A 14,373-nucleotide genomic window follows, 5' to 3' on the forward strand; every position below is an offset into this window, starting at 1 on the left:
GTTGTGGGGATCGAACCACAGCAACCTGAGCCTGACTGCTTTGTTGAAGCAGCCACTTAAAGAACTGAGCTAAGGGGCAGGCCCCCCATATTCAGTTTTTGTTTTGGCTATTTGTCCTTCAGCTTGAAGCTATTTTTATTTAGTTTTCCTTTATTATGAATAACCAAGGAATGCCTCTCACTATTCTAATTGTCCTGGAGCAGAGTAAGTACTATACTCAACAAGTACTGGCTAAATTTTTAACAATGAATGAATCAAAGTAAATAGTTCTTCTAAATTCATTCATTCATCACTGCTTTATGGATTTTTTTATTATTATTTGATACTGAGTCTCACTACAAAGTTCAGACTCATAGTGATCCTCCTGTCTCAGCCTCCCCAGTGCTGGGATTATAGGGGGCACCACCACACACAGTTTAGGGGCTTACATGGTACACCCAGGGTTACAGGACTGGTACTGCATGCAGTACCAGAGATTGAACCCAGGTCCTTGCACTTGCCAGGTAGGCGCTTAGACTACCGAGCTATCTCCCCAGCCCTGCTTTATGGATTTTATCCTCTCTAGTTCACTGTTAGGCACTCCCAGGTAAATAAGAAATGGATAACTGAACAAACATATCAAGTCCCAAATAATTAATGAGAATGAATGTATACAAATATAAAAATTGTAAAATTAATACAATTAACATAAGCTAGGGGCCAGGAAGATGACTCAGTGGAATAAACACTTCCCAGGCAAGCGCAAGGGCTTGAGTTCGATCCCCGGTTCCGCCAAAAAAAAAATAATAATAACATAAACTAAATATTTCAGGGTTGGTATATAGTTCACTAGTAGAGCATTTTCTTTGTATGTGCAAGGACAGGGGTTCAATTCCTGACACTCCAAAAGAAAAAGAAATTTAGATACTATTGTGAAATCTTATATCCACATAAGGAAAGTATCTAAATTTTTCCTCTTTCCTTCTTAGTTCCCTACATATAATTTATTGAAAACATCAGGAATGACTTCTAGGTCCACTTTTACAAAACTGCCCATGAAGAGTCTAAGAAAGACTTGGAAGGTTCTCATAAGACTGGATTAAATTTCAAGAACAAGATTATCTCTCTCAATTCAAGTTGACTTTCTTCGAAGCAAGTGTTTTCCAGACAGAGGCCTTAGGAATTCGACTGAAGAGTGAACACAGGGGAGCTCCTGTGTGATGGCCACACCTGATGTCTGAAGAGGGTTCAGTAATGATCTTGTCTGCGAGACACAGTGACATTTTTGACTACTCATGGTGTCTTGTGCAGAGCATATAAATGCATTATCTCATTTATCTTCTGAGGCAGCACACCTATGACTCCCATTTTCCAAAACTGGTAACTAATCATAGCAACCAGGGCTTCTCCACAGGAGTATACTGAATTAAAATGTGGTACTTGTGTTTAAATTTAGAATACCCAGAACTAGCCATCTGCCCTTCAGACCAGAGCCAGAGCTACTCTCGCTGTTCCCTCGCTTTCGCTTTCCCTGTGCTTGCTGTGCTCTGCTCAGATTCCCCAGGCTATCCTTCCCTTCTGCATTACTGTGCTTTGCGTGAGCTGCAAGTACCTAACCGGAGTTCCCTCCCTCACCCAAGCGTTCCCCCACCCTGCCTACAAGAAGGCCTCCTGGTACTCCAGGTCCTGGAGAGTTGAACGGCTGTAATCCTTAAAGAAGTAGACACCGGCCACGGCGAAAATGTAGAAGAGGATGAGCAGCAACATGAAGTGAAATCGGATGCTCTAGAGGACAGGACCTCAAGTGAGTCAGAGGCAGGCAGACGAGGCTGATCTGGCCTTCCCAGTCCCGCCTTACCCCCACAAGGCCCAGTCATGTTACACAGTGGCAAAGCCCACGTCCCCACACTGAAGCTGCATGCATCAAATCACCTTGAAGGTTCTGACCAGGGCCAAAATAATGACTCGGACTTGATGGAACTGTGCGTAGAGCCTGAAACACCGCATCACACCGCAGATACTCAGCAGCTCGAGCCACACGGGATGGCCTGTTACCCCTCCCAGCACCAAGATTTCATAAAGTAAGGGCTGTGGGAAGCAAGATCATAAGTGCAACGTACCTGAAAGCTCCTCAGCACAGCAGCCTGTCTTCCCCACCCTGGCCCCCTCCGTTCCTTGGCGTCATCCCTTGACTAGCTCTTGGGGGACTGTTTCCTATTCAGCCTTTCTACACTGCATGTTGATGCCCTGTGTTTCAACTTGCTGAGGTTTAAGAGGGACTAACATGAGAGCTTATTTTCCAACAGTGCTCGGAACTCACTGGGTGCTCAGGGACTGACAGTTGTCACTGTTGGGGTGTTGTATATCATCACGCTCCTAATGCCAACAATCTCTGCAATGTCTGGTGTTGACTCCAAAAATCAAAGGAAGTTAGGCACATCTGTATTCATGTCTTTCTGTTTTCTTGTTTCCAGTCAACTAGGTGCACTCTGCAACCCACTAGCTGGTGCTCAGGCACTGGCTGTCCTTACCAACAGGGTGACAACAAAGTCAAAGACATTCCAGGGGTCCTTCCAGTACAGAGAGAAGCTGGCTACCCACTTCAGAAGGATTTCCACAATGAAAACAGGCAAGATAAACCAAACCGCCACCTCCAAAGACAGCATCAGGGGCCACAGATTGTTGTTTGTGGAATCCAGCAATTCTGTGAAAGCAGAGCAGAGGAAAAACACAAATTAAGGAAGTGGGAAGTCAAACCATGCAGACGGATTTCACTCATGAGCCACAGCTGTGCCCACTGTTGCTCCACTTTTCTTTGATTTCTCTTCCATGGCTGTGGCCCATCCTGAGGTCTAAGGATTTCCCTTGGCCCCCACCCTGTGGTTATTGTTAAATTAGTTCCAAAATCCACTGAAAGCACTGGGCCTTGAGAGGAGGATGAAAACGTGGCTGTGCAAAGTGCTTTACCCGAGATGCGAAACAAGAAACTGGATCCATGGCGTGCATCCAATGAGCACAGGAAACCTCTTCATCCTCCGGGACCCATCTGCCCCCACGTTCTCTGATGAGTACTGATTTGTTCCACAATGTGAGCTAAATTCTCTAGAACCCTGCTGCTATTTGCTGCTTATTAACTACTACTCCTTCATTTGTGGCCTCTATCTTTTAACTCTCTTCTTCACTTTCTCTCTCATCAGGTACTTTTGTGGGATGATCAGAATTACCTTTCATAATGACATCTCAAACAGTTAAAATAGACCTAGACAGACAGGCACAATAGCACATACTGGTAATCCCAGCACCCTAGAAGGCTAAGGCAAAAGCATCATTAAGTTTGAACCCAGCCTAGACAACTTGGCAAATCTCGGTCTCAAAATAAATAAAAAGGACTGATGATACTGCTCAGTGTGAAAGCACAGGGTTCAGTCTTCCATATAGAAAAACAAAAACAATAGAACACACATACACAGAGCCTAAGTTTATCATTCAGTCCAGGCTGGCATTGAACATGCAATCCTCCTGCCTCAGCCTCCTGAATCCTGGGATTACAGGCCCGTATACCACGCCAGCCTCACAAATTTTCTTTTTTTTAATGCATTTAGTACAAGGTCTACAGGGTCTCACTACACAGATTAGACTCATAGCAATCCTCCTGTTTTCAGCCTCCCAAGGGCTGGGATTATAGGTGTGTGCCTCCACACCCAATCTCAGTCACCATCTCAATGTGTCCTGGGGGTGGGGCCGGCACAGCACACCAGGGATGGAACCTCACATATATTATATAGAAGCAAGCATTAAAAATACAATGTTTAATAATACGCTTGTCCCAAATATTTTTTACCTCACTTTGCTTTTTTATGTAACATAAAAACAGTGAAATACTTAACATAGGCAAAGGAGGCTTTCAATATTATATGTATATTACTGGGAAATAGAATCACATAACAGGGCTGCCAAGATAGCTCAGTGGTCTAAACACCTGCTTAGGCAAGCTTAGGCAAACACAAGGACCGCAGTTTGATCCCTGGTACCACATGCCATGCCAGCCCCACCCCCAGGGTGGGCTGAACTGGTCACAAAAAAAACTTAGGAAAAAAAAATTAGGAGCTGGGTAGATAGCTCAGTGGAATAAGTGCTTGTCTGGAAAGGGCAAGGCCCTGAGTTTGATCCCTGGTACCACCAAAAAAAAAAAAAAAAAAAAAAATCACACAACAAAAAAGACGGAAGGTTTGACTTAGTTAATTTTTTTCCTGATCTGTAACAACATGGACTGTGACCTAGAAAAAAAGTTAAGTCTAACAAAGCCTCGATATTTATCTTTATTATTTGAAATAGTTTTTCAAACAAATCTGTTAATCAAAGAACATTGCACTTGGCAAAATCCTTCTTGCCTTTATGCCATGAAAATTTATCAGCAATCATGTTAGAAATATGGATTTTCCAGGCTTGGTGGTGCACACCTATAACCTTAGCATTTGGGAGGCTGAGACAGGAGGATCACTGAGTATGAGGCCCGCTGCATAGTAAGTCCCAGCCTAGAATACATTAAAAAAAAAAAACAAAACTGTCTCAGAAAAAAATAATTAAAAATGAAATAAAGAAACAAGAAATTATGAGTGACTCAAAGTATATAAAGTGTACAGTACATACAGAAGCAGGATTGGGACATCAGGTATTGTTAGTACTTATAGTACTTCGACCTGAGCACACTGAAGGGACTCTTCAAGCATAAGAGTCCCACAAAAGAAGTAGAAGGAAACAAGCAAGCGCTTCTGCTCTCTTTCCATTATTTCTGGTAGCTTGTTTGAACTATCAACCAAATGCACTCACTAATTCTACCAATGGCCTTCTGTTTTTAATATATTTCATGTAACTCTTTTTTTTTTTTTTTTTTTTGTACTAGGAATTGAACTCAGGACCTCACTTTTGCCAAGCAGGCACTGCACCACTGAGCTATACGCCTGGCCATAACTCATTATAGGTCTTAGTCATTTACCTCCTTTGTAATTTTAAGGGGCTGATTACTACCTCAGTCATCCCTAATTCTACTTTTGAGCTTCTTAAATTCATATGTAAATCATCTTCCTAAATACACTTCTGAAATGTAAATGTTAGCTCACTCATGGCTCTGTGCCGGTGTCTAACAGAAAGGCTCAGGGCTTGAGGCAGTGGCTTGGTGGTGGAGCGCTTGTCCACCACAGCAAGGCCCTGGGAATACAACTGATCCTTCACCTCCAGTCCCTTTGGCTGGTGCCTTATCATAACCGCCACCTTCCTGAGTGTGCAGAGTGCCGGTGCTCCTGCACAGCACTCCTGGGAGCCCTCCAGGTGCTTCCACATCTTAGCGGTTACACAAATTTTTTGTTTTATTTATGACTGTGGAGGTCAGGGTAGCCTTGAACTCCCTATGTACCCCAGACTGGCTTTGAATTTGCAGCCATCTTTCTGCCTCAGCCTTTGGAGTGCTGGTTTACAGATGTGCCCCATCACGCCCAGCAATTGCACAACTTCTATTCCAAGGGCCTTAATATATTTATCCCACAAGTTATTACATTCAAATGATATTAAAAATGTAAAATGATCAAATGAGAAGAAAGCTAAACCCCAATTTCCTCTTCCTTTCAGTTATCACCTGTTGTAATCATCCGTACAATGGCATTCAGAACGATGAGGAAATTGATGCTGTTCTTGAACCAAGGATCTGGTTTCTGTTAAGGAAACATACAGAGCAGGATTCTTCCTGATCTACACAGCTGAAATAACATGGGCAAGAATATAAGCCGAAGTGAGAGGACTTGAGTTCTCCACAGAAAAAAAGGGAAGAAAAGGAAGAAACAATATAAGCCATGAGAATATGAAGGAAAAAGGAGTGTGGGAAAAAGAAACCAGCAGGCCGATGGTGAACAGCCATGACTAAGAATGACTAACAGGAAAGGATACGCTCAATGACCCATTCAGCCCACAGGGAAAGAGGCGGCCAAGGGCTGTGGCGGACTTGAAATCTACACAGCAGTCGCTGGGCATGTGAAACCCGTCCTACGTGCCGTTGCTTGGTGGAGAAGCGCACTTGCTGGTGTTGATCTCTCAACCTAAGAGACTTCTGATGGGAAGGATCTAGAGTAAAAATTTAAAAATGATAGAGCCTGACTACAGTTCCATCTACTTGAGAGGCTGAGGCAGGGTGACTGAGCACAGGAGTTTAAGGTTAGCAGAAGGGAGATTGTGTGTGTGTGTGTGTGTGTGTGTGTGTGTGTGTGTAAATGTGTTAGTGTGGGTGAAAGTTTATGCACTGCTTATGACCAACACTGACAACACCCACAGTAAAAGCAACAGGCTCGAACTTCTGAGCTTTAAGTATCTTTGGCAGAGACTTTTCCTAGTTAATCAAGAGTAGTATCCTAAAAAGGCAAAGACGTATTCATAAGCCAGGTTTGGTGGCTGGCTGCAACCCCAGCACTTTGGGAGGCTGATGTAGGAGGATCCTAAATTCAAGCCCAGCTTGGCAACTTAACGAATTAATGAGACCTTGCCTCAGAATAAAATAAATGCTAAAATAAATGGTTGAGGTGGGACTCAGGGTGAAGGCCATGTAATCTCCAGTGCAGAGAAAAATATTGTACTTTAGTTGTAAAACACTTGAAATGATTTATCAAGTTTGGTGTAACCTCCAAACCAGTCTTCCCTGAATTTTAAATGTGTTTCTCTGCTTCCTGGGTTTTGGAAGATATAGGCAGGGGTCCTAAATGAGTGCAGCGAGAAAACAGGCTGCTAACCAAGAATCTCCCGGGTCGTGTAGAGTGGCACAGACTGGTTGGAGGCCTGAAAATGCTCCAGGACAATGCGACGAGAACGAATGGCCTCAGCTCTGGGTAGGCACATGGGCCCGGTGTGGTTATTACACGTGGCCATGTCTGTGAAGAAAAAGAATCAAGGGTCAAGGGTCTTTCGTTCCTAGAGTGGCAACAGGATTATGAGGTGTATGTGCACCCTGGAGCATGTGTTTTCAAACAAAAGAAGATAAAAGTAGGAAGAGAAGGTTGAGTGTGGTGGCAAAATGGGCCTGCCATTCCAGCACCCCGGGAGGCTGAGGCAGGATGACTCGAAGCCCAAGCCCAGCCTAGTCAGTTTAAGGACTGAGTCTCTTTCTCAAAAAGCAAAGAAAGGGCCAGGGATATAGATCAGTGGCATAAAAAAGGAAAAAGAAAAAAAAAAAAAAAAAGGCAAAGAAGGTGTAAGAGGCTAGCAATGTAGGTCACGTGAAGGCCCTGTTCAAACCCTAGTATCAGAAAAGTAAAAAAGGACGTGGAGAAAGTTATTTTTTAAAAACAGGTTTAAAACGAGCAGGCTCGGAGGGCTGGGGCCACAGCGCCCGACGCCGACCTGGCCCCCGCGGCTGCCCCGAGCCGAGGCCAGCTCCAGGGGCGCGCACTCGGGCCAAAGGGCCGGGCGCAGCTGCGCGCCACACAGCGCCCGCCGGGCTCGCGTGGGGCCCTGGGGGGCTGCCCGGTTGCTCGCGCCTGCCCTGCGGCACTGCCCGGGCGCCAGCTCCTCCGCTCGTCTTTCGGGTAGGGGTCTCACCTCGGCACACCCGCCTCCCACCCGGGCCTCCTCAGCGCGCCCCCTCAGCGCCCCCGCCGCCCGGCTCCTTCGAGTAGGACGAGCCCAGCGCGCCTCGCCGGTTACCCGCTTTCCCGCCAGCCGCCCAGCCAATCAGTGGGCACGCGCAGGCCCCGCCCACTGGCCGGCTCGCGTCGGGGCGGGACTTCCGCTGCCGGCGGCGCGGGGCCCTGCAGCGTGCGGTTGCCGGTGGCTGGTCAGCGACGGCGATTCTGCATCAGTGCCCTCCAGCCTCCAGTGCGCATGGAGGGCTTCCTCACCGCCCGAGGTCGCCCAGAGGCTGCGGAATGGCAATCAGGGCTTTTCCTGAGCCTGGCGATTGTTTCTCCTTCCCATTAGGCTGACAGGAATAATTCTATCACAATGTGTCCAAATCCTCATTTTCTTATTTATTTTATTTTCAAATGCTCATTATCAATTAGGAGGCCTGACTAAACCAGCCCCTCTGTGAGAAAGTAACGGGTGTTGGAGAAGTTGGGTGGACCCAGCGTGACCGCTGCATGAGTTCCTTAAGGGGAACTAAATCAGATCTGTCCAGAAGGAAGCGAGCTCTAGCCCTGCCAACCCGAACGGTCCTGGTGGTGGAGGCAACTTCAGATCATTACTCGAGCAATAATGGTTGTTTTAAGGCATGGGATACTTTTAAGGCTAATTACCAAGTTTCCACCTCAAGATACAAATAAACCTGAGTTAGGTATGAGCAACCATCTCACACCCATTAAAATAGCCTTTTTTTTTTTTTCTTTCTTTCTTTGCTTAAACAATAATTTCCCTCCTGGAGGTTTTGTTCTTATGCAGTTGTGCATAGCAGCGCAGATGGTCCGTATCACTTCCTGGTTTCAGATTCTGTATTTCCACATTTTCCTGAGCTAGGTTCTTCCCCTGAAGTACAAGTAGCTCATTCATGCAATTTAAAACAGCAACTGTATTTAATTCTCTCTTTACTTCTTTGGGCTTCTGCTTACAATGGAGGAAACCCAAAAGTAGACAATTCCTGATCAAGGTATGAAATACTTTGCTCACTATTCTCTTCTATGCAGAAGGCACTGAAAGAATGGTGTACATTTTTGGATAAAGGTACTAAAGAACATAGCACTTGCCAGGAGTATAGCCTCGATAGGGATGTCTGTGTTTCTGAGGTATACTGAGGGATATTTTTGCCTTCTGCAGACAGACCTGATCTGCAGCAGTCATCCTGTCTCCCATGGCAATTTCCAGAGCCATGTACCTGAGGAACTGCTTCAGCACTGAGATATGTAGCCAGCTGCTGTCACTCTTCCATGTAGTTTTTTCCTTACAAGTAAATGACAGAATAAGTGCTTGCCTGGCAAGCGCAAGGGCCTGAGTTCAATCCCTGGTTCTGCAAAAAAAAAAAAAAAAAAAAAAAGAAAGAAAGAAAAAGTAAATGACAGAATGACTACATTGTCACTGCTTTGGGAGCAGCAAGGTGGCAATGATATTGTGCACTGCTGATAGGAATTTAAAATGATAGAGCTGCCATTAAAAGCAGTATTGTGGAGGGGCCAGAGGTTTTAGCTCAGTGTCACGGGGCCTGCAGGGCGAGTGTGAGGTCCTGAGTTTGATTCCTCGTACCACACCCCCCCCCGAAGAAAATAGATGCTAATTAAAACAACACCTGAAGTTCCATCTCACTCCAGAAAAAAACAGCATGGTGAGTCTTCTGAAATTAAAGGTATAACTACCACATCCAGCAATTCCATTTATGGGTATGTACTCAGAAGAATTGAAAGCAGACCCTATAGAGTTCATTGTTCACATTGATAACAGCATTACTGACAATGGCTAAAAAAGTTATTCGAGTATCTGTCAATCAATGATTAAGCAAAATGTGGTAAATACATGCAGTGCAGTGTGGTTTAGGATTAAGGAGAAGCAAATTCTGACGCAGTGAAAAAAAATCAATCGTAAAAGGCAAATGCATACGATTCCATTGTATGAAATACCAAGGAAAGCTGTCTTCAAGCAGAAGGTGGATTGTCAGACTGGAAGAAGGATCGGGAGTTTAGTGGTAGGATTTCACTTTTGCAGGGTGAATATAGTTATGGAAATTGGTTGCATAAAAATATAAATGTACTTAACATGGTTGAGATGATGAACTTTATGATATATAGATATATATAATATGTACATATATACCATTTAGTCTTATTGAAGTTAAGTTAATAAATTGATACTTCGTTGACAAGCTGGGAAATGAAAGGATCAAAGAAGTGAAGAAATGGCCAATATCTTATTGCTTACTAAAGTTCAATTTATGGACTTGAATTGAGAGTAAGAACAAATATAGTCTCAGTCCTCCTTACTGAAATTATTACTTCTCTGACCTGATAATCTAACTGAGAAAATTTTTTAATAAAACTTTCTTGTCTATAGTAAAAAAAAAATATGTACATATATATTTTTTCCTACTGTAGATTGAACTCAGGAGTCACTGAGTTTTTGCACTGAGTCACTACTCCAGCCCTCTTATTTTTATTTTGAAACAGGGTCTCACTAAGTCACTCTGTTGCCTGGGTTGGGCTTGAGTTTAATGCTTCTCTAGTCTCTCGTTCTAAGAGTGCTGGGATTGCAGGCATGTGTCACCAGGCCTAGCTTTATGTTACATATTTAACACAATTTTAAAAGTCAAAAGTTTATATAGATAAAATAAACTTGAGCTAGGGATGAGAGCGTTAGGAGAGAAAAACAAGATCAGGCGGTCCTGATTTACAGTAGGGGAACCACAGAGTCAGGGTGGTCAGGGAAGAAACCTCTGAGCTGAACCCTGGAAGGAAGAGCCCAGCTAGGAGACGATCTTGGCTAGAGCCTTTTAGAGAGGGGAAAGCGGTGAAAAGCAGGCTGTCGTGGTGTGTTACAGGGGCAGGGAGGCCCTGCGGCCCGGATGCGATGAGCAAGGAGAGCCACGTGGGAGCTGGCTGCACAGTCACAGGGGATTAGGAAAATAACATTCAGGGATGATCTATGACAGTTTCATCTTGTGTTTATCTAAAGATCAGGCGTATTTTACCTTTTTGTAATGGAAGGCTAAGAGGGAGAAACAGCATTTTATTCCGCTGTGAAGCGCTACCAGCACGGCTGCTCCTGGCTCTGATGCTATCTCAGGACCCCTTGACCTCTGGCCTCCCCCCTGACTCTCCACACAGCCCGAAGCCGTCTTTCCCTCCTGTTTGCAAGGCTTGTTTCTTTGTGCTTTTCAGATCCTGGCTGCAGTTTTCTTTAGCAACATTTTCTCAGGTCACCAGATTAAAAGTAGCCAGTCATTTTTATCTCATCGTCCTGTTAATTCTCTGCTTAGCGCTTACTACTGATTTTTTTAAATTATTAATTTATCTGGAAATGTGCTATATTGTAAGCTCCATGAGAACAGAAATCTCATTTGGCTTATTTACAACTTTGTCCCCAGCACCTAGAGGTTCCACAAATATTGTAGTAGATACTCAGTAATTCCTTTTTTTTTTTTGTATACAATACAGGGTCTACAAGGTGTAGAGGGTCTCACCACTAGATAGGACTCCTAGTGATCCTCCTGTTTTCAGCCTCCCAAGAGCTGGGATTACAGGCGTGAGCCACCACGCCCAGTCTCAAATGTCTCAACCTGCCCAGGGGTGGGGTGGAAAGGAGAGGCCAGGGATTGAACCCCAGCAGCTGCACTCTGTCTGAGCAAATGCTTTAGTCTGCTGAGCTATCTGGCCTGCCTGATACTCAGTAATTCTTTTAGACAGGGTTTTTGAAAAATCTTTCATGTTGGCCTCAAACATGTAGTCCTACTGCCTCAACTTCCACGTACCTGGGATTATAGGAGTGTACCACTGCACCCCACTTAAACATCCTAGAGAATTTCTCAACATCTTAGCAGGAGGTCAGATGTTTGACCACTTATTTGTAGTCTTTAGCCAGAAAAGGTTTTGCTTGTGTGTATCTCTAAGAACTATGTATTTTTTTTTTCACACTGAAACTAGTTACTCTGGACTCCTGTACACCTTCTAGAGAATTTTAGACACTCAGAGCTCTTTATGATTTATGTTGTGGTGTAAAATACTGAATGATCCATATCTGATTTTAACCAATCTAAGAAACCCTTCATCTTCCCACTGCTTTCTCCCTAAAGACCCCTTGTTTCCCCTCAAGACCATGGGCCAAGCCTATACTCATTTTCTGGCACTGAAATAAATCCATGCTTGAAGTCTGTGAGGAATTTCCACTCCATAACCACCTCTCCCTCTTAACTCCCCTTCGGGTATTTGCAGAGCTGCTTGACCCTGCGATCCAAGAGCAGTACAATGGCCGTAAGCCCCAGACCAGGAAAGAGGCCGCTGACCCGGATGTCAGTGGGGTCGGCCTCACATTCTCCTTCTAGAGTGTGTCACTGTCGACAGCGTTCTGTACCTCCTGCGCCTCGACCTTAGGGTTGTTAGCGCTGCTGAGCATTTAATCTGGCCGTGGGGAAAGACTCCTAGTTCAAAGAACGGCAGAGATGGGAAGGCAGGGTGGAGGAGGATGACAGTACTCCAGGGTGGCATCTGGGGCACACTGGCTCCCTGGGCCACTCCTTCCAGCACATGCAGGAGGAAAGCACAGGGCCCTCTCGTCCCCAAGAGCTCCCCTTCCCCAAGCGCCCTGTTTCCACCCTCTTCATTGCTGTGACTTCACATTCATTTTCCTTATCCCCCAGATCTGTTCTGGCTTCTTTGATGAGCGATGTGTATTGTCCTCCAGTCGGAACTGGGCCCAGTAGCTGGGATCTCCCTCTGCCTCCAGCCTGCACCTGGGCTGAGTGGCGTGGACCATGTTGTGGAGAATGTGCTGCATGGCCTGAAAGGTGACAGGCTGGATGTTCCTGCAGGTGCAGTGAGAGGACGGAGCCAGAGTGGCAGCTTGGTGAAGCGAGGGCCCTGGAGAACAAGCCCGTGGGGCAAGCAGGTGGCTGAAGAGCCAGCGGCCGGAGGTTATGCCCCGGGGCAGGGGCCTGGGGGTGATTTTCTTAATAGAGTTGTTTCACTTTCCCCAGGCCTACTTCCCGTTTGCTAAGCCTGCTTCCCACTGCTGCCCCAGCAGGGATGGCTGGAGACTGGCTGGGGGCTCGTGTAACTGGGTATGAGGCTTCTCCTTATCTCTTTTGATCTCCATATCATGAAATGATTTTTTCTCTCTCTTCCTGATCCTTGTCTTGCCTCTTCATTCCTTTCCCTCCTGCTCTCAGATGCCACAGGGAGAAAAAATCCTTGATTGGGTGAGTAGGAGGGCCACACCAGGAAAGGTGGCCATGTGAGAAGAGCGCTTGGAAGATTCTGCCGGCCCCTCAAAGGTTATGGCAGGCTGCCAGGAGTCAGACGGAGGAAACACAGGAAACTGGACAGCAGCCTTGGCATGTGGTGTGAGTCATTTATCAGCCAATTCAGAACATTTCTGAGGGTTAAACGGCTCACTGTTGATTACTCTAGGAAAATAGGTGGAAATTGGGACTGTCCTGGAAAAACCAGGACAGAGGGTCATGCTAAGAATAGGAAGAGAGAGTCCAGGGAACTAAGGAAGTAAGTGAAACAGTTGTCAGATAACGCAGGGAACAAGTAGCAGAGACAGCGAGTCACTGCCCTGGTGAGTGGTGTGGGCAGCGGCTGCGCAGGTCAGGCGCATTGGGCCTGTGTTGATGTGGGAGGCAAGAGATTGGTGTGATCCAAAGACGCCCCCAGTCCTGAGCAGAGGTAGGGCTAGACTCTGGCTTCTGTGTTCCTGCGGAAGCTCCATGTCCAGGCTTTAAGCTGAGAGCGGCAGAGACTGCAGAGGTCGGGGATGGAATGGCTGAGTCAGAGTGTGTGGCTGTTGAGGAGGCGGGATCTGACTCGCAGGCCTGAGAGGCTGGGGTCTCCGGGCTCGCTCTACGTGAGGAACTGCCCTAAGTCCTGTTCTTGCTATGTGTTCTCGTCTACACAGCTTTCTTTTGGACTTGTACAGAAAACACTCTTCTTCAGACTCTAGCTAAGAACTCGAGCGCATTTTCAGCAGCTCTTGGATGACATCCTGACTGCAGGTGACAAGAGAAGCACTCTCTGAGCTTCCTCATCTATAAAATTGAGACAATAACATTTCCTGTTTGCGTGGTTACTTTTCTCTCATTGCTGAGACAAAATACCTGACACCCAAAATTAAGGAAGGAAAGGCTTATTTAGCTTACAGTTTGTGGAGGTTTCAGTCCATACTCAACTGGCTTGAAGGCAGGGTGGCACATGGCAGAGGGCAGCTGTTCATGTGGCAGAAAACGGCAAAACAGCAAGAGTGAAGAGGAAGGATCAACAGCTCCGGCTTAGGCAACAGAGGGCAAGGCTCCTCCTCTCCCTCACGCCGCACACAGGCTGTCTGTCCCAGGGCCGGTGCAGCACCCACTCCCTTAATCCCAGCACTGGATCATGAATTAATCATAAGCTCTAGAAGTCCACCCCATGACACATGAGGCTTTGGGGGCACATGTAGATACAAACCATAACACTGTTTGAGGTTGTCTGGAGATGGAGTTAAAAGAACTAATTCAGGTAGAGTAATTGGCCCACAGAAAGTCAAGAAATGTATGTTGTGTTGATATTTTCTTCTTCTTCTTCTTCTTCTTCTTCTTCTTCTTCTTCTTCTTCTTCTTCTTCTTCTTCTTCTTCTTCTTCTTCTTCTTCTTCTTCCTCTTTTTCTTCTCCTTCTTCTCCTTCTTCTCCTTCTTCTCCTTCTCCTTCTTCTCCTTCTTCTCCTTCTTCTCCTTCTTCTTCTTCTTCT

General features: G+C 45.8%; 1 protein-coding gene across 2 annotated transcripts in view; it reads right to left on the bottom strand.

Moving 5' to 3' along the window:
- Catsper2 (cation channel sperm associated 2) overlaps positions 1–14,373 on the bottom strand; it is a 79,614-nt gene that overhangs the window by 18,604 nt on the left and 46,637 nt on the right. The window contains exons 1-6 of one of the 2 annotated variants that reach the window (XM_023724071.1): positions 6,753–6,888; positions 5,920–6,093; positions 5,612–5,680; positions 2,511–2,683; positions 1,912–2,067; positions 1,640–1,764 (exon numbers count right to left, since the gene is read on the bottom strand). In XM_023724071.1, the coding sequence (XP_023579839.1) occupies positions 1,640–1,764; positions 1,912–2,067; positions 2,511–2,683; positions 5,612–5,680; positions 5,920–6,093; positions 6,753–6,888 (833 nt within the window). Of the gene's footprint in view, positions 1–1,639; positions 1,765–1,911; positions 2,068–2,510; positions 2,684–5,611; positions 5,681–5,919; positions 6,094–6,752; positions 6,889–14,373 lie in introns of those variants that run through there. The other variant, XM_023724072.1, reaches the window with a different exon arrangement.

The sequence above is a fragment of the Octodon degus genome, unplaced genomic scaffold (genome assembly GCF_000260255.1).
Source record: "Octodon degus isolate 3935 unplaced genomic scaffold, OctDeg1.0 scaffold00105, whole genome shotgun sequence".
NCBI classification, from domain to species: Eukaryota; Metazoa; Chordata; class Mammalia; order Rodentia; family Octodontidae; genus Octodon; species Octodon degus.